The sequence below is a fragment of the Ornithorhynchus anatinus genome, chromosome 11 (genome assembly GCF_004115215.2).
Source record: "Ornithorhynchus anatinus isolate Pmale09 chromosome 11, mOrnAna1.pri.v4, whole genome shotgun sequence".
Taxonomy (NCBI): Eukaryota; Metazoa; Chordata; class Mammalia; order Monotremata; family Ornithorhynchidae; genus Ornithorhynchus; species Ornithorhynchus anatinus.
In genome coordinates, this window is record NC_041738.1 from 49,889,321 (window position 1) to 49,915,023 (window position 25,703).

The 25,703-nt window shown below is 48.6% G+C and overlaps 1 protein-coding gene across 1 annotated transcript in view; it reads right to left on the reverse strand.

Moving 5' to 3' along the window:
• Window positions 1-2,973: 2,973 nt before the first annotated feature.
• Window positions 2,974-25,703, reverse strand: part of PLCG2 (phospholipase C gamma 2) — a 125,994-nt gene continuing 103,264 nt past the window's right edge. The window contains exons 26-33 of the mRNA XM_029075533.2: window positions 23,392-23,494; window positions 21,485-21,694; window positions 20,279-20,424; window positions 15,657-15,771; window positions 11,468-11,635; window positions 9,244-9,332; window positions 5,242-5,426; window positions 2,974-4,254 (exon numbers count right to left, since the gene is read on the reverse strand). Of these exons, the coding sequence (XP_028931366.1) occupies window positions 4,212-4,254; window positions 5,242-5,426; window positions 9,244-9,332; window positions 11,468-11,635; window positions 15,657-15,771; window positions 20,279-20,424; window positions 21,485-21,694; window positions 23,392-23,494 (1,059 nt within the window). The 3' untranslated portion in view covers window positions 2,974-4,211. The remainder of the gene's footprint in view (window positions 4,255-5,241; window positions 5,427-9,243; window positions 9,333-11,467; window positions 11,636-15,656; window positions 15,772-20,278; window positions 20,425-21,484; window positions 21,695-23,391; window positions 23,495-25,703) is intronic.

Sequence of the window (25,703 nt, forward strand, 5' to 3'; positions counted from 1 at the left end):
TCCCATGGTTATATCTGTGGCCGGTTCTCCCACCGTGCCTCTCGAAGAGGACCCGGATGGTAGGATCGTCAAAATCCTACGGCGTCTCCTCTGCGATCTGTATATTGAGGGAAAAACCATGAAGGCAATTGAGATCACTTTCCCTCCCCCTTAACCCTCACCCTTGTCAGTCAGTTCAGTGTGGGCAGGTAACACGTCTAATTCCGTTATATTGTACTCCCCAAGCACTTAGTAGAGTGCTCTGCATAAAGTGAGTGCTCAATAAATACCACTGATTGATCTCAATGGGATGACCCTTGACAGTTGGCCACAGAAATCTGTTTCCTCAGAACTCCTGCCCACTAATTTGATGTGAATTTTTTCCCAAGCTTTTCCAAGGGGTTGATCTTTGCTTTGGGCATATTCACATGAATACAGATAATTAAGTTAATTAACTCAACTTGAGCAGGCACATGCCTGAAGGTTTTCCATTTTCAGTATTCTGTAAAATTCCGAGGTATGGGTAGAAAGTGAAAGCTAAAAAGGGTATGAAAATTACGGCTAAATTTTTAAAAAGATAACTGACACGCTTGAGAAGTTTCTGTTTATACAGCATTTTGGCAGTGGGGTGGAAAGTGGAGGGAGAGAACCTTAAGATGGCAATAAAATCTGAGCAGTTGAGGTCGAATAAAGCAGAATAACCATTTTTTTACACAACACAGCATTTTAATTCATCACAACAGAAACTGTAACCCAGTGTCAGTGAAGCCTATTAATTCACTCATACTTTTGATATGTACACGAGCACTGTATTTATAAAAAAATAAATTAAGTTTTAATGACCAATGGGATACATAAGTTTACAAATGCAACTTCTTTATGCCTAAAGAAAAACTTCCGAGATTGTCCGCCCCTCATCATAGAGGTTTCAGAGTGAAGATGATACGCTAATTTCATACACGCCACCTGGGTAATCTAGCAACACACAGTGAGATACTACAAAAAGCTCTACACTAAACTCGCATCAGGCCCTATCAAGCTGCCCGGATCCCAGGCAGAGTTAGAAACCTTTTCAAGGTCACGGGTCTATCTACATCTGAAGGCGGCTACTGGATGGACTCCAGGCCCCGTGGCTCTAAACGAAGGCAAGGGGAAAGGCCAGTGAAAAGTAATCTGACCCTGCCCTTCGGGCCTCGCTCATCGCTGTCTTGTGTGTGCTGGATACAGCTCCGGCCTTCCTGTTTTTGGTACTCATGCTCTGAAGCTGTCCTGCGTATTTCCAGCGACTCCTTGAAGATAATAATTACGGTACTTGATAAGCGCTTGCTACGTGTCGAGCACTGTACTAAGTGCCGGGGTAGACGAAAGACGATCAGGTCCCACATGGGGCTCACAGCCTAAGTTAGAGGGACAACAGGTATTGAATCTCCATTTTGGCAGATGAGGCCCAGAGGAGTGAAGGGACTTGCCCAAGGTGTCACAACAGACAAGGGGTGGAGCCGGGATTGGAACCCAGCTCCTCTGGCTCCCGGGCCCGTGCTCTTTCCACTAGGCCACGCTGCTTCTCTAGCTCTCCTAATTCCCAGGCGGAGGTCCGCAGAGGGAAGTGGAATTCGGCTCCCTGTATGGAAAACTCCACACCAGAGTGGCTGACGGTCCAAACTCACCGGGCAACTCTAAAGCATTCGCCCCCCTCTGAGCTGCCATCAGTCAGCCTGGCATAACGATGCTCTACATACAATCGTGGCACTTACTGGACAGTACAAGATTTGATGAAAGAAATTCTCGGTGCTCAATTCATTATGAATGGCAGCTTATTAAAAAGTCCTGACTCCATTATTCCAGGATGTAGTCCTCTGGGAAAAGCGACAATGCTGATTACAAGTTGTCATCTTTATCAGTATCTTCAAAGGGGAATGATCTACGGATACTAAATAAAAATAAATTGTGGTATTTGTTGAGCGCTTACTATGTGCAAAGCACTGTTCTAAGCGCTGGGGGATACAAGGTGATCAGTTTGTCCCACGTGGGGCTCTCAATTTTAATCCCCATTTGACAGATGAGGTAACTGAGGCACAGAGAAGTTAAGCGATTTGGCCAAGGTCACACAGCTGACTAGCGGCGGAGCCGGGATTACTAGTGGGAGGTAACGTCTTCAGCCCATCACGTTATCGATCAAGTACAAGCATCCACCTCTCTTTACCCTGGCATCCCGACGCCCGTACATCTAGAAGACAGTACTAACGTACGGCCTTCAGCACAAACCTCTGCGGTGGTAGAGGCACATTTCTTCAAAAATGGAGAAGCAGCATGGCCTAGTAGGTAGAGCACAGGCCGGGAAGTCAGAAGGATCTGGGTTCTAGTCGCGGCTGGCTACTCGTCTGCTGTGTGACCTTGGGGAAGTCACTTCACTGGACCTGTTACCTCATCTGTAAAATGGGGATTGAAACTGTGAACCCCATGTGGGACATGGACTGTGTCCAACCCGATTAGCTTGTATCTACCCCAGCGCTTAGAACGGTGCCTGGCACATAGTACGAGGAACAGTATGGCTTGATGGAAAGAGCCCGGGCTTGGGAGTCAGAGGTCATGAGTTCTAATCTCGGCTCCACCACTTGTCAGCTGTGTGACTTTGGGCAAGTCACTTCACTTCTCTGTGCCTCAGTTACCTCATCTGTAAAATGGGGATAAGGACTGTGATCCCCATGTGGGACGACCAGATTCCCTTGCATCTACCCCAGCGCTTACAACAGTGCTTGGCACATAGTAAACGCTTAACAAATGCCATCATTATTATAGTAAGTGCTTAAAAAACACCATTTAAAAAAAAATGAGTCAGTGGAAGTTAGCCAACAAAGAACAGGCCTGGGGTGCACTGAATTCCCTTGCTGGAAAATTATTTCAGGGGCGCTGCCTGCCTTTCCTCTAGCCCAACTCTTTGTGCACATTAGTTAAGTAACTTAGAAAGCTAGAGAACAATAGGCCTTTTACAGCTTCCACCCACTTTCCTCAAGTAGCACAAAGGACCTCGGGGAGAGGATGAGGAAAAAAAAAAAAAATCAGAAAACCACTCCAAGCAGTTCTCAGGCCACGCCATCCCAAGTCTCACCATGAGTCTGTGCACTGCTGGAGGGTGAGTACGGTGAGGTTCCCCCCGAAACTGGGGCCCCATCCCTGATGTGAAGAAGAGTTTCACCCGCCCCTATTAAAGGGGTGCCCACCGCAATGGTGGCCCAGTCCTCAGCAAGTGGCCGACCCAACTGCTGAGCTCAGTCACAGGCTATCGCCATATGGGGGTTCGAAGCACCTATGAGCCGTTCACGGGACGGGGGAGGTTTGAAGGAAGTTTGGCTTCTGTTACTTCTTCTCCTCTGCACCGCAGGCTCTCTTGAAAGCTCCCGGTATCCAAGGGTTCAATCTCTGCTGAAGTGATCCCGCCCCGCCGTCGGTTCCGGAGGGCCTGATGAGCCAGCCAGTTATACCACTCCAGCAGGCCAGCTTCTGGCTAACTAGCAGGGCCAGTTCCGCCCCATAACGCCCCCTCCTCCCACTGCCGGTTGGTGAGCTTCCCTCGGAGACCAGGCAGGGCGCTCACCCGGCAGCTGGAAGGAGAGGGCAGTTCTCTGGAGGGCTGATGCCCGCCGTCACCCAGGGTCCCCGCTTCAAGCGGACAGTTTGGGAGTGATGCTCAGCCAAGAGGATTCCGGCTACCGGCCTGCATCTCCCCTACAATAAGCGGAGCTTTTGCGTCGACAAAATCCTCTCAGTGGGTGAAAGATTGGGAAGTGAGGGCAAAGTGTTCCTTTTTCACAAAACCCTAATTCTTCCATCTGACCAATTCAGCGCCGACCATCCTTGATCATTTTTGGTTGGAATCAATGAATCGCGTTCGCTAGAATAGCCTTAGGGAAGAGATCAAAACTTCCTTCGCCATGTGCTGTTCCCAAGGAGTTTTACTGATGGCACTTTATAATTTCCTTGATTTCTGATACTTTTGGCCCCAGGGGGCCAAAAACGAAGAAACGGGATGTTTGTTTTACAACAGGGAATATAACTTAAAAAAATAAAATAAAAAGACCTCATGGGACAGGAAATGAAATGACTGAGTCCTCGCATAACATCGCTGGGGATAAAAGCTCGGCAGCGGGGGTGGGCGCCACAGGTCGCTGTCTTCCGAGGGACTTTGGAAAAGGCAAACACACATACACACGCTCCAAAGACGCAGCTTCGTTCTATGAGTAGAACTTGCTGTTACTGACTCTCTTCTCCCTTAATCTTCAAGAAAATAAAATGGAGTCAGTGATTTGACGATTAAAACAACACACATGCACCTGTACACTCTTTCCCAGCACTTACTACAGTGCCTTGCACATAGGTCACACAATCAATATTACTACTGCCCTTACACACATATATTCTTGCCCCACGGGGGTAGAATATTATATTCTCCCCAAAACTGCGTACCGTGTGCTGCATACAGTAAGTGCTCGATAAATTTCCTGATTTGCTACTACGACCCAGCACCCTCATTTTACTCCTCTAATGCCAAACTGCCCAATGTAGCTCCAGCTCGACTATCTCACCGCCAACCCCTTGCCCATATCCTGCCTCTGGCCCGAAACTCCCTCCTCCTTCATAGTCAACAGAAGACCACCTTCCCCTCCTTCAAAGCCTTATTAAAACCACATCTCCTCCAAAAGGTCTTCCCTGATTAAGTCCTCATCTCCCCTATTCCCGCACCCTTCTGCATTACTCTTGAATTGGATTTTCACCTTTTATTCACCCCACCCACCCACTTATGAACTTATTTGTAATTTAATGCCTGTCCCCCCTCCAGCCTGTAGGTTCTGTGGTCAGGGAACATATCTACCAACACTGTTATACTGGACTCTCCCAAGTGCTTAATACAGTGCTCTGCACACAGTAAGTGCCCAGTAACTATGACTGATTGATTAAATACCACTGATTGATTACTCGGAAAGTTTCCACATGGGTTAAGTAAACGATGAATTATGTTTCACAGTTTCTTAATGTCTACCCAGCCCCGGGTGTTGGATGTAGCAAATAGGCCTTTGAATTCCTATTTGGCAACAGAGGATACTGAGTAGGAGTCGAAAATCAGGGAGGCAAGAGGAAAACTGCCGAATGGGGCCGTGTGGATGGGGAGCACTTTCATGCAGGGCAGGGGGGCAGAGGGGACCGACCTTTCTCCCCTGAGAGCTCCTCCCACTCAGGCCCCCAGGGAAGTAGGTGATGACCTACCTCCTGTCGCACCTCTCCTGATACAGCTGCAGCTGATTCTCATTTACATTGAACTCATTTACCAGAGCATCTCGGTTGGCGTTTCGCAAGTTTTGGTGGGTGTCGTAGAGGAAGAGCTGGTTGTTCAGTTCTTCTTGCCGCCTTCGGAGCTGGCGGCATGAGGAGTAGAGCTCCTCTTCGCTTTCCTGCAGGGCAAGGGGAACCCTGTCATTGTTGAGGCCTGTCAGTCAGTCGATCAGATTTATTGAGCACTTACTGTGTTCAGAGCGCTCTATTAAGTGCTTGGGAGAGTGTGGGTCCCCGAGCCCTTGCAGTGGGGGGCAAGCAGTGCCCCCGTCTGTTCCGGGCACCGGAGTAGGAGCCTCCTCCTGTGGGGAGGAAGCCAGGCCAGCTGTGCCACTCAGGGTGGATGGACTGGCCTTTGGAATGTGTGGGAGTGAAAGAAGGTGACCTCTAACTCCAGTACACGAAATCAGTGGCGACTGCCGGAATCCAAATCTGCGGACGTGGCCCACCCCACCCCCCCAGGCCCAGCTAGGTGGTAGGGGATAGGAGCCGGGGGTGAGGGAGAAGACCGAGTCCACCACTTGGAGACCAGCTCAACCCAGCTGGACAGCTGCAAGTGAACAAATAACCCAGGGAGGCGAGGGCGCCCGAGGAGCCAGGGAACTTGGCAAGGATGCACCTTTGCCCCTTCTTTGGATGACCCTCCCTCCAACTCTCACTCCCCACCTCTGCTGAGTTACTTGAGCAAAATCCTGTCCAGGGGCGAAATCCGATGCACAGGTCACCTTAGGAAGAGCTGGGAGAACAAGGTGAATGGGGGTGGGAGACAGCTCCAGGGGCAGCGTCCCTTCCTTCCATTACCGGAAACAATCAAGAGTGGAAACAATCAAAAGCGGGACAGCCCTTGAGGCAGTCACTACTGGGGGATTGATCACAGGGGCTGGTGATCAGGGAGGAGCTTGCCTTTCTTCCATCGGGACCCTGCACCCAGGATGCCCGCCATCAGCATGTGGGAACAAAGACGGATGAAACCAGAGCTGCACGGGTTTAGAGGTATTTTCCAGCCAAGATGGGACGCAGGCAGGAAGGATCAGCAGAGCAGCCACCTTAGGTAAGCTGCCCTTGAGGTAGATGGATAACTACCTGGATAACTCATCCCTGCATCACCTAAGTCCCAGGAGTAGGGTTAGGGTTTGGGGCACTTCCCGGGACTTGTGCCCCGGCACCAGCGTCGGGGAGAGGTCTCCTTGCCCCACTGCTCGGCCACCCCGTGGTTTGGAGGAAAAAGAACGTGTCAGGAATCCCAGCTCTGCCACTGTCCTGGTGGTGGTCTTGGGCAATAATAATCATAAATAATAGTATTTGTTAATCACTTATGTGTCAGGCACTGTTCTAAGCACTGACCTAGATACAAGCTAATTAGGTTGCATCCCTGTTCCACATAGGGCTCACAGTCTTAATCCCCATTTTACAGATGAGGTAACTGAAGATCAGAGAAGTGAAGTGACTTGCCCAAGATTCCACAGCAGACAAGTGGCAAAGCTGGGATCAGAACCCAGGTCACCAGTCCTCAGTTTCCCTATCTGTAAAAGGGGGCTAAAAACATCTGCCTCTCCCTACTCACAGGGATGTCTGTGAGCAAAAAATGAGATCACCGATGGGAAAACGCTTTGGAAAAATAAAGGGGTTGGACCCAAAACACGATGGTCGTAGTAGAAGTCCCTGTCCCCAGCTGCTTGCCGAGTGGCACCAGGGGCTCCTACACAACTATAATAATCCAGAATTGATAACTGTGGTATTTGTTAAGGCCTTACTATACGCCAAGCCCGGGAGTAGCTTCAATACAGTCAGATCAGACCCAGGCCCTGTACCACATGGGGTTTCCAGTCTAAGTAAGAGGGAGGGAGCACAGATATATTAACGCCCATTTTACAGATGAGGAAACTGAGGCACAGAGAAGTTAACTGACCTGCCCAAGGTGATAAGGCAGACACGTGTTGGAGCTGGGATCAGAACACAGGTCCCCTGATTCCCAGTCCCACGCTGTTGCTCGGGTCTGCTATCAGTGACCACGTGCCCCTGCTGCAGCTCCCTTTCGGACCCAGCAGAGCAGCGGCCCGTTCAGAAGACGGAGGGGGCGGGGGTGGGCCGACCGCACCCAGCACCGGCAGCTCCCACCTCAGACCTTCCAGCCCCGCCCCATTCCCCACAGGCCAGTGGTAAGGATGGTTGCCAGGCTTCCCACGGTGAGAGAGAGGGGTCCTACCCTGGGCCTGGCCATGCCTACTGGAACCCTCAATCTAACCTTGAGGTCCCCACTCGCTTCCAAGGACAGTCCACCTCCCTGGAGGAGCAGGCTGCCAGCTGAAGGAGAGAGTCATTACTTTAAATTTCACACAGAAAAGTTGCCCCTGTAATGTTTCTTCCAGTTACAGCCCAGAGAATCACTAGTGAGAAGATGAAAGTTGGGGGAGGAGGAGAGACAGAGACACAGAGAGAAAAAAACGTATCCCGGGAATCTTTGGGAATGACTGAAATCAAGGTGCGGGAGATGGTTTTGACGCACTTTCCCATGAAATCCTTGGTCGCGGCCGCTAACAAGTAACAAAATTGGCTGATAAGGGTTCCCTCCTTTCCCCTTCCTTGAACCGCTCTCCAAGGGAGGTGCTGACAGACAGCGAGCCTGCCAAAAAGTAGGCAGCAAGGAGGAAGAAAACAGAAAGTCTTCAAGCACCTCTGCTGGATAGAAAGTCTCATAGGTCCTGATTCTCCTGTCAGAGTCTGACCTAACAAGGAATTTTAGAACTGATCTGGGCACGCTGCATTCGGAAGCACCAGCGCGGGTCCCACGCTCTGAATAAAATCTCGTTTTAGTCATCCTAAGGTTGGAAGCGATTTTTCCAAAGGAGCATTTTTATGGAGAGGAAGAGCTCATGAAACTGTCACTGTAGGGCTGTCCCATTCAGGGGAGGCTGGCGCGATGAAATCTTTCATGCAAAAATCACCCTAGGGGCTCAAACTTCTAACTGGTCTCTCCATTTGCCCAGCAGGATACCTCAGCTTCCTCCCCGAAAGGACAGGCACCTCTGGTGAACTCTCATGCTCAGAATCTAGTTCTAACACCTCACGGCATCGGTCGGCCCGCCAAGGGGACCCCGCTCAGAAGAAAAACCAAAGGAGTCTGATTGGATCCCAACCCCCGCTCATGGCTCGAGGAGGTGGGGTACGGTTCTCGATCCACCCACTGAGGGAATCTGCAACCATTATCTGCCCGGAGACCACTCCATGATGGAGCTGCCTCCCTCCCCTATTGGCCCAGGAGTTCAATCTCCTGACAGCAGGAAATGGACTGCCTGCCCTTCACCTCTGACCTCACCACTCATATGACTAGATTCTGGAAGCTGAACTGAGCTCAACCCAGAGGTTGAAGGGCAGGGGAATGGTGAGAAAGGAATTGTTTGAGGGACCATCACTGAGCTGCTCTCTGTCGATCAGATGAATGTGCTGTCATTGGGGTGATCTTGGGGCTCATGCTTATAATGTGTAGCTCCTCCTACCACCTACCTGACATGAGCAGAAATTAGACACCAGAAAATTTTCTCTGAAGGGATCGCAGCATAGCCTAGTAGTCAGAGGACACGGGTTCTAATGTTGGCTCTGACACTTGATTGTTGTGTAACCTTAGGCAAGGCCCTAAAGTTCTCCTACTCCTCACCTATAAAATGGGGATTCAATTCTTGTTCCCCTCCCTCTTAGAATGTGAGCCCAACAGGGACATGGAGGCGGGTCTGAACCGATAATCATATATCTACCTCAGCATTCAGTACAGTGCTTGGCACATAGTAAGCACTTCAAAATACCACCATTATCATGCTGAGAAGCAGCATGGGGGAGAGAGGGGGAGACAGGGAGACAGAAGGTAAAGAGAGGGGGATGGAGGGGGAGAGAGAGAGAAAACAGAGACATAGAAACAGCCATGATCTGAACCACACTTACCAGAACTGGACGCATTTCACAGAAAACCAACAGGGAAGCTAGCTCGATGTCCTCACTGTAACCATTTTTGAGAGGGACTGACCTGAACCCTGGCCCACGTGGTCGAAAACAAACACAAAAGCACATTAGATTGAGAGTCAGAATTCTGTCAACAATTCAGTACCCAGGTCCTTCCATCTGCCCCACCAACTTGGTCTCCAGGTCCTGACCTTGACCTTATGAGGGATCGTGTCTACCTCCTCTATTATACTGGCCCCTCCCAAGTGCTTAATACACTGCTCTGCACACAGCAAGTCAATTAAAACCATCGACTGACTGACTGCCTGATTGAAGCTGGTTTCCTTGTGAGACTAGGACTTCAAACCAAGCAGAGTTCAGATTTGGAACCTTCCTGGGAGGCCTGAGAAACAGCTAAGAAATGCTGTCAACCAGCAAATGTGCACAGCAAAAGGAGAAGGAAGTGGAATCCATCAGAGGAACTTATCAAGCACCTACTGTGGGCAGACCACTGTACTAAGCACTCGGGAAAGCACAACCTAACAGAGTCGGTTTTCGCAATCCTTACCCATAATGAGCTTACATGGGGGACAGACATTAAAAATAAATTATAGTGAGGGGAAATGGCAGAGCATAAAGATGTGCACCTGAGTGTTGTGGAGCTGGGGTGAGAATCAAGTGGACAGAAAGGGGGCCCCAGGTCCCTGGAGGTGAGGGGGGAATGTTACCTCACCATCAGGATAACTGGCCCCGAGGGGGTGAAACCAGTGATTCTGCTCCCAAGTTTTGGTGGGCAGGGTGGGCAGCTGAGGCCAGCTCACCCTACTCTGTGCAGCAGGTTGGGAATGGACTAGAAGCGTGGCCTCTAAGACAGACAAGCACCCTCTCTATTTTGCCTTTGAGGAAGGCGATCCCACTCCATCTCCCTGGTTATCTCATTCCTTCACACCCACTCTCAGGAAGTTCTTTGGGATTTCCACACCACAGTCTACCAGGAGTGATTTATACCTCTTCCTCTAGTCCTCCTCTAGGCAGAGGTGGAGCACCTCTAATCATTCAAGGAAAAAGAAGAGGAGAAGAACAAGGAGGAGAAGGAGAAGAAGGGTGAAGATGAGGAGGAACAGAAAGGGGAGGAAAATTAACCAATTGTATTTCTTGTATGTAGAGCACTATGAAGTGCTTGGGAAAGTACAAAATTACAGAGTTGGTAGAAATGTTTCCTGCCCAAGGAAGCTTATAGTCTAGAAGGGGTGATAGACATTAGTATAAACAAATTGTGGATCTCAATCATATCTATTGTGTGCAGAGCACTGTACTAAGCATCTGGGAGAGCACACTACAAGAGAGTTGGCTGGAGAGGAAAGGGTGGATTTTGGTGATGTTGAGAAATTTGAACAAATAGAATTTACTGGCATTGAATATGTGGGTCGAATGAGAGCGACGAATTGAAAATAACGCCAAGGTTACAGGTCTGTGAGGCAGGGAGGATGGTCGTGCTGTCTAAAATTCTTGAAAAGTCTTGGGGAGGAAAGGGTTTGGATAGGAATATGAGGAGTCCTGTTTCGGATGAGTTAAGTTTGAGATGTTGGCGACAATCCAATTAGAGAGGTCCTGAAGGCAGGAGGAAATACAAGACTGCAGAGAAGGATAGAGATCAGGGCTGGGGTGATTTGGGAATCATATGCACAGAGATGGTACTGGAAGCCGTGCGAGTGAATGAGTTTTCCAAGGGAGTGGGTGCAGATGCAGAATAGAAGGGGACCCAGCACTGAGCCTTGAGGGAGTCCTTCAAGTCTCCTTCAAGAAAAGGAGGAAGAAAAGGAGGAGGAGAGGGAGGAAAAGGATGAGGAGAAGGAGGAAGATGAGAAAGGGGAAGATGAGAAGGAGGAAGAGGAGGCACTCGAAATAGCCAGCCAGGTTTAGGCAGAGAGGTCAGAACTGTGTTTAGCCTTTCACATCTGTAACAAACCCATCTGAAACTTTCGTTCACCTATCGCCCAGGCAGAGCATGGTCCCCCAGACCGCCTCTCCTCCGCATAGCATTCCTGCCTCAGCAACAAGAAAGGAAACAATCGGGGGATGGGGCGGAAGAATGAGGGGACAGAGTCCAAGAGAGAGAGGCACTTCTCTGTACAGCCACAGACCCACCAGGTAAGCAGACCAGCAACAGTGCACAGTGACTTTCAGTCAGACTTGGCCTTTGCTTTTTGACCAATCTGACACTTACCTGATTTGATTCCTTTGATGGGGTATGTGGCATGAGCAAGGAAGTTGGGATCACTGAACATATCTTCCTCATAAACCACAAAACGCAGAAAGGCCAAAGTGGGATCGTAGATCTCAAATGTCACTTTCTCCTGTGTGGGAGCCCAGACGGGATTAAGGCCATTATCATCTGAAAGGACACAAAAGCTCATGAGAGACGATTGGGAAACCTTCCCTGGGACCCGATCTCAACTGTATGCAAGTTTTCAGTGTGCATGGTTAGAAAAGCACAGCAGGGTCTGTTGCGGGGGACAGTGCAGAGAAACGCCAGATCTGAACCTCAGGGGACACCCATACCCCAACTAACCAACTGGTGATGGGAGCTATTGGTTGCAGAGAGTGAGGAGGGCTCAGGGCAACCCCTCACCCATCGTGAGAAACAACTTAGGCGCACGTCCGTGGGTCACCCCGTTAATCACGCCAGCATGACGGAGTTTAGTCTCCACGTGTCCACGATGGGGTTGAGACTGAGTCCCACAATAACCTTTCTGGAACCAAGCGCCCTCTTTTCAGTTCTGCCACCACTCGTGTCTTCTTTGACTGTGAAAGACAACTATTCGAAGTGTAATTTGGGACATCATTACGAAATCAGCCCAAATAAGTCCATGGGCTCAATTCTCCATCCACACTGGAACTAAAGGGTGGGAGAGCCTCCTCAAACCCCGTCCTGAAACTCCCTTCTACAAAGAATTTGCTTTCTAAACTGACGGCTGCTGGATGAGCGGGTCTCCTACACAGAACCAGTGTGGCCTAATGGACAGAGCTAGGGCCTGAGAGTCCGAAGGACATGGGTTCTAATCCCAGCTCCGCCACTTATTCATTCATTCAATAGTATTTATTGAGCGCTATGTGCAGAGCACTGTACTAAGCACTTGGAATGTACAAATCGGCAACAGATAGAGACAGTCGCTGCCCACTGACGGGCTTACAGTCTAATCGGGGGAGTCGGACAGACAAAAACAATAGCAATGAATAGAATCAAAAGGATGCACATCTCATTAACAAAATGAATAGGGTAATAAAGATATATACAAATGAGCAGACGAACACAGTGCTGAGGGGAGGGAAAGGGATGGGGGAGGAGCAGAGGGAAACGGGGGGAAAAGGGGGCTTAGCTGAGTGGAGGTGAAGGGGTGGGTAGAGAGGCAGCAGAGGAAGCAGAGGGAAATGGGGAACCTCAGTCTGGGAAGGCCTCTTGGAGGAGGTGAGCTCTAATGTTGGTATTTGTTAAGCGCTTACTATGTGCACAGCACTGTTCTAGGTGCTGGGGTAGATACAGGGTAATCAGGTTGTCCCACGTGAGGCTCACAGTCTTAATCCCCCCTTGACGCTGTTTAGTGCCATTGTTCTTGTCTGTCCGTCTCCCCCGATTAGACTGTAAGCCCGTCAAACGGCAGGGACTGTCTCTATCTGTTGCCGACTTGTTCATCCCAAGCGCTTAGTACAGTGCTCTGCACATAGTAAGCGCTCAATAAATACTATTGAATGAATGAATGAATCCCCATTTTACAGATGAGGGAACTGAGGCACAGAGAAGTGAAGTGATTTGCCCGCAGTCACACAGCTGACAAGTGGCAGAGCCAGGATTCAAACCCTTGACCTCTGACTCCCAAGCCCGGGCTCTTTCCACTGAGCCATGCTGCTTCTCTATCTGCCGCAAACCGTCTTGGGCCAGTAAGTTCACTTCTCTGTGCCCCAATTCCCTCATTTGTGAAATGGAGATTAAGACTGGGAGCCTCATGTGGGACACGGACTGTGTCCAATTTGATTAGCCTGTATCTACCCCAGTGCTGAGTACAGTGCCTGGCACATAGTAAGCACTTAACAGATACCATAATAATAAAAAAAAAAGTGCCACTGCTGAAGAGATTTCAGGCTTTCTCTGCTTTCTCTTGGGCGTAGTATTGTGCTTCCTACCCCACCTCTGGGAACTGTCCCGAATCAACCTAAAGTTATTTGGCATCTCAGGGCTAACACTAAGTGGGGGAAAATTTTTCTTCCATTTACTATACCATCACAGCCTTAGTTTCCCTCTTGGGGGGAAAGCTGGGGAGAAGGGAGCATCAGGCTGAACCTGCCGGGCATATTTACCAATAAGGTAGCTCTGGGCCCGTTAGAATCTTGCAAAGTTACAGAACCACTTGGGCCTGAGACAACATGCCGGTGGTTGAGGCCGTGCCTGTGTCTTCTGGATTTGCTAAGGAAGAACATCCATGATCCCAGGCAGATGGGAAGTGAACTGGGGCCGCACAACTACGTTCCATCACCTCTATCTGGGACTTAACTGAATCCTAGCCTGAATGCCAGGAAGGTGGATAGATGGAAAGTAGGTCACAGGCAGGAAGATTTTTTTTCTTCTTTTTTGTGCTCACACGAGAGAAAGTAAGCCTTAGCATGTAAATATTAGAATCCTTCAGTTCCTGAGGGAAAATCTCAACCCAGACCCCAATCTGGCTGCGTTAACATTTCATGGTTAGGAGCGTGTGAACCTCTCGTACCAAACCGGCGTAATTTCCACTGTTCAGGTTTCCAGAATATTTTGCTGAGCTTGGAACCCCTACATTTCATGTTCCCTTAACGTGGAAGCTGTCCCGATCGCTGACTGACCCCAGACATAGGATGAGGCGAGGCCACGTGGTCTAGTTGTTTCCATAGAAACAGAAACGGGCCATTGGACTCATTCATTCATTCAATCATATTTATTGAGTGCTTGCTGTGTGCAGAGCACTGTAATAAGCACTTGGGAAAGTACAATTCAACAATAAACAGATACATTCCCTGCCCACAATGAGTTTACAGTCTAGAGTCAAACAGAGTCAAACTTCAAGCTACCCCCAGGTCAGGCTCCTCCCCTCATCACTGAGACTTTCCCCTAAAGTGAACACAAAGTCCAGAGGAAATGGCCCTCAATGTCATGTTTCCCTCAAAAAATGATGCTTTTAAGCAAACTTCTCTCAGTGGAGAGGAGTCTCGGCAGCAAAACATCCTGTAACAGATGAAACAAGCACTCTCCCTCACAGTTAAGATGGGAAAAAATAAAACCTACTACATAATCAGAAAGAAAGGTAAAGAGTAAAAAAAAAAAAAACCAGTTTGCTTTATTTCCCTGCTCCAAAGTGCCAGGTTGATCTATGCACAGGAGGATGATCTGCACCCTTCTGCCTAACGGATGCCTGGTTTTTACTCCATTTTCAGGTATTTTTTTTAAACTGAAATTAATCAATTCCCTAAAATAAAACCCAGCTCTTCCAAAATGGGTGTGAAGTTTGAACAAATACGTACACAGGGATTGTGTCAATCTAGGCATGTGGATTATTCATGCACACTTTCCTCCAAGCAGGGTTCAACGGGGACTTAACCTCCATGTTAGAGGTGAATCGGGTGTGCTCCGAATACATGGAATCAGAAAGTTTATCTGATTTCCTCTTATGTCATTTGTTTTTGGAGAATCCCAAAGGATTTTCTGGGATAATCAAACAAAATAAATTTTTCCCTGGAAGCTTTTGGGGGCAACTAATCTTTCCAGATTATTATCCAAGGACAAAGAATATCCACCTTGCTAGACTGCTGTCCTCAAAATTGATACCCAGGATAGCAAGCTCCACCTAGAGCACTTCTTCCAGATGGGAGGTTAGAAAAAGTGGCCTGCAGGTGGGAACGAGGAACCGAAAATGGCAAGAGGTAGTGAGAAGGACAGAGTTGGGAAAGAACCTAAGAAGCAAAGCAAAGAGAGGAGGGTGTGGAAAAAAGCAGTATGATGGCATGGGGTAGGGATAAGGGAAGAGATGAAAGGGAGGTAGCGGAGATCAGCTTGATGCTGGAGGAGGTTGAAACTACTAACATGAGGGATATGGGGGATTATCAGTGATTTCCCTTAACCAGAAACTCCCGTCTGTCATTTCAACAGATAATCAACAGTTTAAGAATGGCCTTGTCTCTCCTTCCCAGATTAACAGCAGGTACGTTCATGTGCTTCTAGTCAAAACACTTAAAGCACGCTGAAGGAAACATCTGTCAATAGAGATTAACTCCCATCATTTACTCCTCTGACGGTCTGGATAAATTTCACATACTGAGCATTCAACAGCACCCGCCACTGATCCCATGTTGGTTCATTCAAACCGAAAGAACAAGATTACTCGGATACTCACTCACAACCGTTGTCTTGAATTTATTGTTATCGTACTCGGCCCCGCAGATTTCCACCTCTACAAATGGGCAGGCGATGCTTCTGCCGAGCTTGGGTAAGTGGCGAGCCCCAAGGACCTAAAACCGCAACAAGGAGTTCGTGTCAGTGTGTGCTATTGTGACAGATACTGAGAGTGCCTGTCCCGATCAAACTCCGGATAATCTTGTGGCCGAGACGGTACTTGAGAGAGATTATTTCACAAACCAGAAATTGCAGCATCAATTTGCTTCCATTTCTAATTTGCCATGTATTTTCCCACTAAAATCATTCTTAATAATAGTGGTGCTTGGGAGGCAGCGTGGCCTTCTGGAAAGAGTCCAGACATCAGAGCACCTGGGTTCTAATTCCTGGCTCTGCCATTTGCCTTCTGGGTGACCTTGGGCAAGTGACTTTTCTATGCCCCAGTTTTCTCATCTGTAAAAATGGGACTTCAAGACCTGTTCTCCTTTCCCCTTAGACTCTGAACCCACCTTAGACAAGGGCTGTATTTGACCAGATTATTTTCTATTTATTCCAGAGATTAACATAGTGCTTCACACAGAGTAAGCACTCAAATACTATGATTTTTATTATGCCTACTGTGTGCCACACACTGTGCTAAGGGGTGGAGCAGATATAAGATAAACCAATCAACCAATGGTATTTATTGAGTGCTTACTGTGTGCAGAGCACTATAATAATGATGGTATTTGTTACGTGCTTACTATGTGCGAAGCACTGTTCTAAGCGCTGGGGAGGATACAAGGTGATCAGGTTGCCCCACGTGGGGCTCACAGTCTTAATGCCCATTTTACAGATGAGGGAACTGAGGCCCAGAGAAGTGACTTACCCAAAGTCACACAGTCGACAAGTGGCGGAGCTGGGATTTGAACCCATGACCTCTGCCTCCCCAGCCCATGCTCTTTCCACTGAGCCACGCTGCTTCTCTATATTCACTATATATTCACTATACATTAACTATAGTAAGCACTTGGGAAAAATACAATATAACCAGATTACACAGAGTCCCTGGCCCATATTCGTTTTGTACTCTCCAACTGCTTAGTACAGTGCACTGTCTCAGGTGGTGTTTAATAAGTACAACCGGGGAAACCGGGTGCCCATTTCCTCTACGCAGAGATCGTGTCTACCACATCCACTGTACTCTCCCAAGTGCATAAGGTAAGCGCTCAATAAATACCACTGTTTGATTATTTTGGGCCTCCTAGGAGGAAGAAGGGATGGAAGAAGGCTGCTGAAGACAGTGGATGTTTTCTACTTCTCTGTAGGCCTGCTTCACACACCTGGCCACCTCCTGAGGAGAAGGGAGGGGAGTGTCCCTCTGCAGCACCCAGTGGGGACCATGTTGAATGTCCCAAGGGCCTGCTCCTTCCTCACTGGGCAGCCCCTGCTACATCGGAGACACAAGAAGATCAGGGTTCGAGCCTGAGGCTCCCCATAATTCATTCATTCATTCAATAGTATTTATTGAGGGCTTACTATGGGCAGAGCACTGTACTAAGTGCTTGGAATGACAAGTCGGCAACAGATAGAGACAGTCCCTGCCGCCGGACAGGCTTACAGTCTAATCGGGGGAGACGGACAGACAAGAACAAAGCAGTAAATAGAGTCGAGGGGAAGAACATCTCGTAAAAACAATGGCAACTAAATAGAATCGAGGCGATGTACATTTCATTAACAAAATAAATAGGGTAATGAAAATACATACAGTTGAGTGGACGAGTATGGTGCTGAGGGGATGGGAAGGGAGAGGGGAAGGAGCAGAGGGAGATGGGGGGAAAAGAGGGTTAAGCTGCGGAGAGGTGAAGGGGGGTGGTAGAGGGAGTAGAGGGAGAAGGGGAGCTCGGTCTGGGAAGGCCTCTCGGAGGAGGTGAGTTTGAAGTAGGGTTTTGAAGAGGGGAAGAGAATCAGTTTGGCGGAGGTGAGGAGGGAGGGCGTTCCGGGACCGCGGGAGGACGTGGCCCGGGGGTCGACGGCGGGATAGGGGAGACCGAGGGACGGTGAGGAGGTGGGCGGCGGAGGAGCGGAGCGTGTGGGGTGGGCGGTAGAGAGAGAAGGGAGGAGAGGTAGGAAGGGGTAAGGTGATGGAGAGCCTCGAAGCCTAGAGTGAGGAGTTTTTGTTTGGAGCAGAGGTCGATAGGCAACCACTGGAGGTGTTTAAGAAGGGGAGTGACAGGCCCAGAGCATTTCTGCAGGAAGATGAGCCGGGCAGCGGAGTGAAGAACAGACCGGAGCGGGGCGAGAGAGGAGGAAGGGAGATCAGAGAGAAGGCTGACACGGTAGTCTAGCCGGGATATAACGAGAGCCCGTAGCGGTAAGGTAGCCGTTTGGGTGGAGAGGAAAGGGCGGATCTTGGCGATATCGTAAAGGTGAGACCGGCAGGTCTCGGTGACGGATAGGATGTGTGGGGTGAACGAGAGAGACGAGTCGAGGATGACACCGAGATCGCGGGCCCGAGACACGGGAAGGATGGTCGTGCCATCCACGGTGATAGGGAAGTCCGGGAGAGGACCGGGTTCGGGAGGGAAGATGAGGAGCTCGGTCTCGCTCGTGTTGAGTTTTAGGTGGCGGGCCGACATCCAGGTGGAGACATCCCGGAGGCGGGAGGAGATGCGAGCCCGAAGGGAGGGGGAGAGGACGGGGTGGAGATGTAGATCTGCATGTCATCTGCGTAGAGATGGTAGTCAAAGCCGTGAGGGCAAATGAGTTCACCAAGGGAGTGAGTGTAAATGGAGAACAGAAGAGGGCCGAGAACTGACCCTTGAGGAACTCCAACAGTTAAAGGATGGGAGGGGGAGGAGGCGCCCGCGAAGGAGATCGAGAATGACCGGCCAGAGAGATAAGAGGAGAACCGGGAGAGGACGGAGTCCGTGAAGCCAAGGTGAGATAAGGTGTGGAGGAGGAGGGGATGGTCGACAGTGTCAAAGGCAGCAGAGAGGTCAAGGAGGATCAGAATGGAGTAGGAGCCATTGGATTTGGCAAGAAGGAGGTCACGGGTGACCTTAGCGAGAGCAGTCTCGGTAGAGTGGAGGGGACGGAAGCCAGATCGGAGGGGGTCCGGGAGAAAATGGGAGTTAAGGAATTCTAAGCGGCAATTGCAGACGACTCGTTCTAGGATTTTGGAAAGGAAGAGTCGTAGGGAGATAGGGCAATTAACTAGAAGGGGAAGTGGGGTCGAGAGTGGTTTTTTTAGGATGGGGGAGACGTGGGCATGTTTGAAGGAAGAGGGGAAGGAGCCATTGGAGATTGAGTGGTTAAAAATAGAAGTTAAGGAAGGGAGGAGGGCAGGGGCGATGTTTTTTATAAGGTGAGCGGGAATGGGGTCCGAGGCACAGGTGGAGGGGGTGGCACTTGAGAGGAGGGAGGACATCTCCTCTGAGGATACTGCAGGGAAGGATGGAAAAGTAGGGGAACGGAACTGTTCTGAGCATGTTTTTGCCTTAAAAAATGGGGGAAAAAAAATCTCTCTCTCCCCTCCCACCCCACAACCTTGGAATTCACTGTTTCATGCAGACCCATCCTATCCTCCCTCTCCGGCCTCATGAGATAATCATACATTTTCCTCTCCCACAGGTCTTTCAGGTGTGAAGGAATAGGGGCTTTTTGTGTAGAATAATATGCTCCCTGCATCTCAGATTAAGACAGAGAGCCTCTAGCCACCCGAAACCATGTGATTTTCGATGAAAAACTCTCTCCCTATAAAAATGAGATTCTGGGAGAAGGGAATACAGAAATAGCCAGGTTGATGGTTTTTTTTTTAAAGAAACTTTAAGGTGTTTTTTAAATTCTCTCACAGTGATCAAGTCGTCCCTCGGGTGATTAGGGTACCTATAATATATTAGGGACTTAATCAATACCATAATCATTACTATGCTTAATTATCACTAAGCACTTATGTGCCCAGCACTCTGCTAAACTCAGGGGGAGGTAGAGGATAATCAGATCCGACACAGGCTCTTCCCATTGACAATCTAAGAAGGAGGGAGAGAGAATGGAGTTCTTAGCTCCATTCTGCACCTGAGGAAACTGAGGTCCAGAGAAGTCAAGAGACTTTCCCGGTGTCAAACAGCAAGCTGGCAACAGCAGGGTGGCAACAGGACTGGGATTAGAACGCAGGTCTTCTGACCCAGGCTCTTTCCATTAGGCTGCGTTGCTTCCATGGAACTATAAAAGCTGTTTGTGTTGTTCTGAATAAAGCATCATTTCAATTTACCCTCTTCTCTGAAAAAAAAACAGGACTGGGGAGGTGTAGGTAGTGTGTGTGTTGGGGGAGAGAGGGAGGACAGATGGCACGTGCGTGTGTGGGTTTGTTTTTCCTCACTTCCCAAATCAAAGACAGCCCTAGCCAGGATCCCTCAAAGTCAGGATTTTCCCCCAAGGTTGGTTTCACCGGGAGAGAGCAAAAGCATTTTCTTTCTTAAAAATCAGCAGAGGTAGCTGTGTGCCAAATAAACACTGATCATTATCGCCAACCTACCTCCAATATACTACGGAGCCCTTAGAGAAAATTCAACAAAAGATTTGGGATTTGTTTTGTTCTTTCAGCCGGAGAGCCCGCGGGGAGGCAAGAACAACCAGATTTACCTTCACCGTCAGCGTCATGAGCATTTTTCGCTGCGATTCCGGTGGCGTCGGGTCATAGTTCTCATTTCTCATGCTTTCGGGCTGCAGGACGTATCCGGTCCGCCCGTTGAGGGAGAATAGGGCGTGGTTCATCTGCATGTATTTGTCTGGGGAGGAAACGAAGCAGCTATGAAGAGGGGCAATGGGAAGGAGTCGGGTTTGAATAATAATCCAGAAGGAGCTAAAAGTTTATCTCACGACCCTGAAAAGTGTGCCTTTCTGTGTGGCCCTGGAGGAGAGGAAGGCAGGGCTGGGCCCCAGGTATTTGATTCAGGCCCTCTTGGCCTATGAGTCTAAGACTCAAACAAGCAGCTGGATCGAGTCCATTGTTCTCTCTGACGTCCTGTCAAACTGAAGAAAGGATTTGGGGGACTGGTAGGATGGGCCACTCCAAACCATCCCCAACACCAATCATTTGAGTGCTTACTATGGGCAGATCACTGGACTAAGAACTTGGGAGAGTACAATATAACAAATATGGCACTCCCTGCCTACAACGAGCCTAGGGATCCAGTTCCCTTAACAGACTCTGACCTTTTCTCTAGTCCCTCTGCTGTCAAAATAGCGGCATTCATGAATGCCAATCATTGAGGGTACTCTTCTGCAGAGGAAAGGAAGCGGTTTTGAACACTTGGAGACGGGCATGACTCCAGCTCCTATGCAAAGTTAGACCTGCCTGCCTGTGCCAAAGATCTAACCTAGTGAAGAGACCACGGGCCTGGGAGTCAGAAGGACCTAGATTCTAATCCCGCCTCCACCACTTTGCTGTGTGACCTTGGGCAAGTCACTTGCCTTTGCTACGCCTCGATCACCTCATCTGTAAAATGGGGATTAAGACGGTGAGCCCCATTTGGGATAGGGATCGGGTCCAACCTGATTACCTTGTATCTACCCCGGCTTGTAGTACAGTGCCTGGCACTTAAATACCATTAAAAAAAAACATGTGTAGCTCATCAGAGGTGAGTGAACCTGCCCTGGGGCTCCCCACAGACTCCAAGGGGCTAGAAGATACGGTCTGTCACCAACAGTCTGGGCAAGTTTGGGCCTGGACACTCACCCAGTTCTTCGCCCATGCTTGACACAGAGTAAGCGCTTAACAAATGCCATTATTAAAAACAAAAAACAAAGATACAACAACAAAAAAAACAAACACATGAGGCCCATCACCTGCAGTTTGGAAATTCAAAGCCACCATCTGAGCACCGCAGAGCCACAGACGAAAGGGGTCGTAATTGGAGGAGTCAACTCTTTGTCCTTTAGGGTAAACTCGGGTCAGTCCCTTTTGATTGTATTTCAAGAGCTCATTTGCCCTCTGCCTGACGATGGTGTCGGCCTTAGTTTCCACAAAAGAACGTATTTCCCGGAAGTCAGGATTTTCTGCAAAGAAAAGAAGGGGGAGTGGGTAGCGGAGAGAATAAAATCACTTTTCCCCTGTGAAGCTCTCTGCTCCTTCCAGACAACAGTTCATCCGTGCACACAGCTCTTTCCCAAACATTATTCAGTGGCCGGATGCCAGGTTTGCAAAATAAAATCAACCATCGCTCTATTTGACAAGAACATTCAGTTACCTATGACAGTGTCATCTCAGGCTCTCTGCCCTTTTTATTTTATTACAAGATGCCCATAGCTCTAGGGCTCTGGGATAGAAATACTGTATAGCGTAATGAACACTGAGGCCTATTTGACTAAAACCCTATACTACCGTTATTTGGGGATATGTGGCAATGAAAAGTCAGATGAACTTGAGTTTATTTGAAATTCAATCTCACCTCCCTGAATACCAGCTTTAAGACATTCTAGGGGCCCTTAGCATCTAAAAGTAGTTGTAGAAATCCCAAATTACGGATGACCAGATTTTATTTCTGTGACAAACCCAGCAACTTCCAGTGATTTGGAGGGTGGGAAATGGAGCTTGCGGGAAGCATTTCTTGCCCCTAAATTCAGTGACTTGCTCTCCAGAGAGGAGAAACGGGAAAATGAGATTCTGTCTCAGCTGCTCCCCTCCTCTTCAAACCAAACAAGTTGCGGCACAATGTCTGTTCTCATTAAGCTTGGCCTGGGGAAGGGTGATTCTTGAATGCTGGGATCAGTCACAACCTATTAAGTAAATTACACAATTTCTCCCCAGGAGAAGTAAATTCCCTGGACCCACCCTGTCAGAATATAACCTAAGCACATCACTGGAATAATGGAAGGGATAGAAGAGAGGAAACTAGGCCATTCGGAAACCCGGGTCTACCTCCTTTGGAACTGATCTCTTGTGCTTCTTTTAACCTCGCTTCTCAATTTCCATCTTGGATTTCATGCGGCCTTCCATTCTGACACGGTGAGAGGTCACCTCAGTACAATTCTGATGAGCCCCTGGATCTTCCATATCATGGTGTCCCTGAAGTGCAAGGCCAATTTGCCTCCAAAAAACCGGTCCCCAGGTGGAGGGGCTTAGGGCACAAGGGCATCATCTGCCCAGACCAATGTGGGAATGTGGAGCCTAACCAACTCTAACTCAGAAATCTCTCTAAGCTCCTGGGCCTGGTTCCAGGTCAGACCAAAGCTAGAATGCCAGGGTAGTGTGGCCCAGTGTAAAAAGCACAGGCTTTGGTCTCAGAGGACCTGGGTTCTAATCCAGGCTCTGTCATTTACCTGTGTAACCTTGGATAAGTCTCTTAACCTCTCTGTGCCTCAGTTTCCTCAACTGAAAATAGGGATTCAAAACCTCTTCTCCCTCCTACTTAGACTGTTACCCCCATGTGGGACCTGATTATCTCGTATCTACACCAGCACTTAGGATGATGCCTGGCACAAAGGAAACATTTAACCAATACCACAATTATCAATATTAGTGTTATTATTATTATTATTCTTATTAGTTTTTGCTGCCAAAGCAGGGGGGAGAGAAAGGGGAGGGGCTTCTCCCTTCCTTCCTGGCTTTCATGGACCATTGCCTGCGTTCCCATGACCCCCTGGAACTATCCCTGGGAACAGACAACGTTCTGATTCCGATTCCCCAATTTGGTCCCGACTCTTACTTGCAATCGGATCTGGCCAAAGAATCCAATTGGTGAGAGGGAAATTACCTAAATTATCCTTGGTTTTGCTAGTCGGTTTGCAGTAGACGACCAGGTCGGACAGTTCTATGGCAATTGACTGGTTCTTCTCCCAGTACTTCATGTTGTTCTCCTGTTTGAAATAAGATGTCTCAGGTTTATGTCTTTTTGAAAGTTGCGAGTACATTAAGCTTAGGGCCGGCCTTTCCTACCACCTCTCTCCCCCTCACGGGGGAAGAAGTCAATGACTGGAAAACAGTAACATTCTCTGGAACCTGGTTTCTTCTTTGAAACTGCACGCCCAGGCATCGGTTTCACACAATTACTCTGCCCCGTGGGTACCCTGAAGGGAGACGAGCCAAACTGCCCAACCGAAGCTGAAATTGGCGTAAGCTTATTCTCAAGAATAATCGAAATGTGTGTTTCTAAACCAGCCTAGGCAACAAACTAGCACTCTGTTTTTCCCCTAGCCATTTCTACCTTTAAGCTTCTGGCCTCGATTCCCTGAAGAAATATGGGTCCAGGTTTTTCCCTTCCAAATTTTTATTTTCTTACGTCCCACAGCCTGACTTTTTTCAGGGTCTGCCTAATTATTTCAGGTTTGCCTCGTTTGCCTCGTCAGACTAAGTGGCTCTTTTCCTCATTGGGAATGCAGGTATAAGGGCGAGGGCATCGATCGGCTCTCCTGCCGGTGGTTTCTTAATTACTGTTGCCAGGTAGGCCTTGCAGACATTGACAGCCCAAGAACTTTCTTTTCTGCCCTTTTAGAGGCACGTCGAGAGTGGTGACTGCTCTAGGAGAAGCATCATGGGAAGAGACTAGGGCTGGTTTCTGTTCTTTTCTAACCCCGGCTCTGTCACTGTTTTTTTTTTAATATGGCATATGTTAAGCACTTAGTATGTACCAGTCACAGTACTAAGTGCTGGGGTAGATACAAGCTAATCAGGTTGACCCAGTCCATGTCCCACATGGGGCTCACAGTCTTAAATCCCATTTTATAGACAAGGTAACTGAGGCACAGGGAAGTTAAGTGATTTGCCCCAAGTCACCTAGGAGGTAAGTGGCAGAGCTGGGATTAGAACTTGGTCCTCTGACTCCCAGGTCTATGCTCTTTCCACTGGGCCATGCTGCTTGCCATTTACAAGCTGTGTGACATTGGGCAACTGACCTAACCTCTCTGTGCCTCTGTTTCCTCATTTGTAAAATGGGGATTCAATACCTGTTCTCCCTCCCGCTTAGATTGGGAGCTCCATGTGGGAAAAGGGCTATATCTGATCTGATGATATCGGATCAGCCTCAGCACTTGGAAAAGCACTTCACATATATTAAGTACTTAAATATCATAATAAGTATTATTATTATTATCAAGACTAAAATCTGGTGGCATCCTAACTACCCACATGGTCAATGTGCTGAAGCATGAGAAACAGCTTCCAAGGAAAAAACATTTGTGAAGTGGGTATGTCCAGGAAGCTCACTTCTTTTGGCACAGGATGAGAGGTAAGGGGATGGTGGGTTCTGTAGCCTGTCCAGGCTATAAGTCTTAGGAGACACGTCGCATGGTAGGCTCAACCTCATGAAGCTGGGGAAGCTGCAGGCAGGGCTGGCCTCAGCCCATTACTGATTAAGGGGAAATGGGGAGAATTGGAGTGGTTCAGGATACACAGCGATCTGGCCAGATGCAAAATGTTGAATAGAAATCCAAAATCCTCTGCAAGTGGTCTCTCGCTGCAAACTCTGGCCATTTTAGAGATTTGAGAGGATGTTCGCATCGGCCTTCTGATCCTCACCGAGAAGGTGAAGCTTTTACCGCCCTTTCCAGAAAACCTTCAGAATTGCAAAATCTAAAAGAGCCCAAGTGAATCCAGGTACTACATATCCTATTTTGTCCATCAAAACATATTTCTAAGTTGCAGAAAAAAAGCGGCAGGAGAAGCAACAGGTGAAAAGAAGAGCCTTTGAAGCAGCTAAGAGTATGAGGACCTTGTGGGCAGGGACTGTGTCTCTTCTTAATTCTGGACTCCCTAGTCACCTAATACAGCGCCCTGCCCCAAGTGGGTGCTCAATAAATGCTACTACTCCATGTACGGAACTAAGGAAAGTCAGCATGGACCATAACTATCTGACTTAAAAATGTGTGGTGCTTCATTGTTTCCCTAAGTTTGTCTTCATTCCAGAGCCAGAGCTTGAAATGACCAAGGGATTTTTTTTTTTAAAGTTACCTGCTTCTCTTTACCACCTGAGATTCCCATTCTCTGACATCAACGTCAGCTTCCAGGGACATGGTTCAATCTGGTGGTAGAAACTCAAGGGCAGACTATGCAGATGAACCCTACTTCATC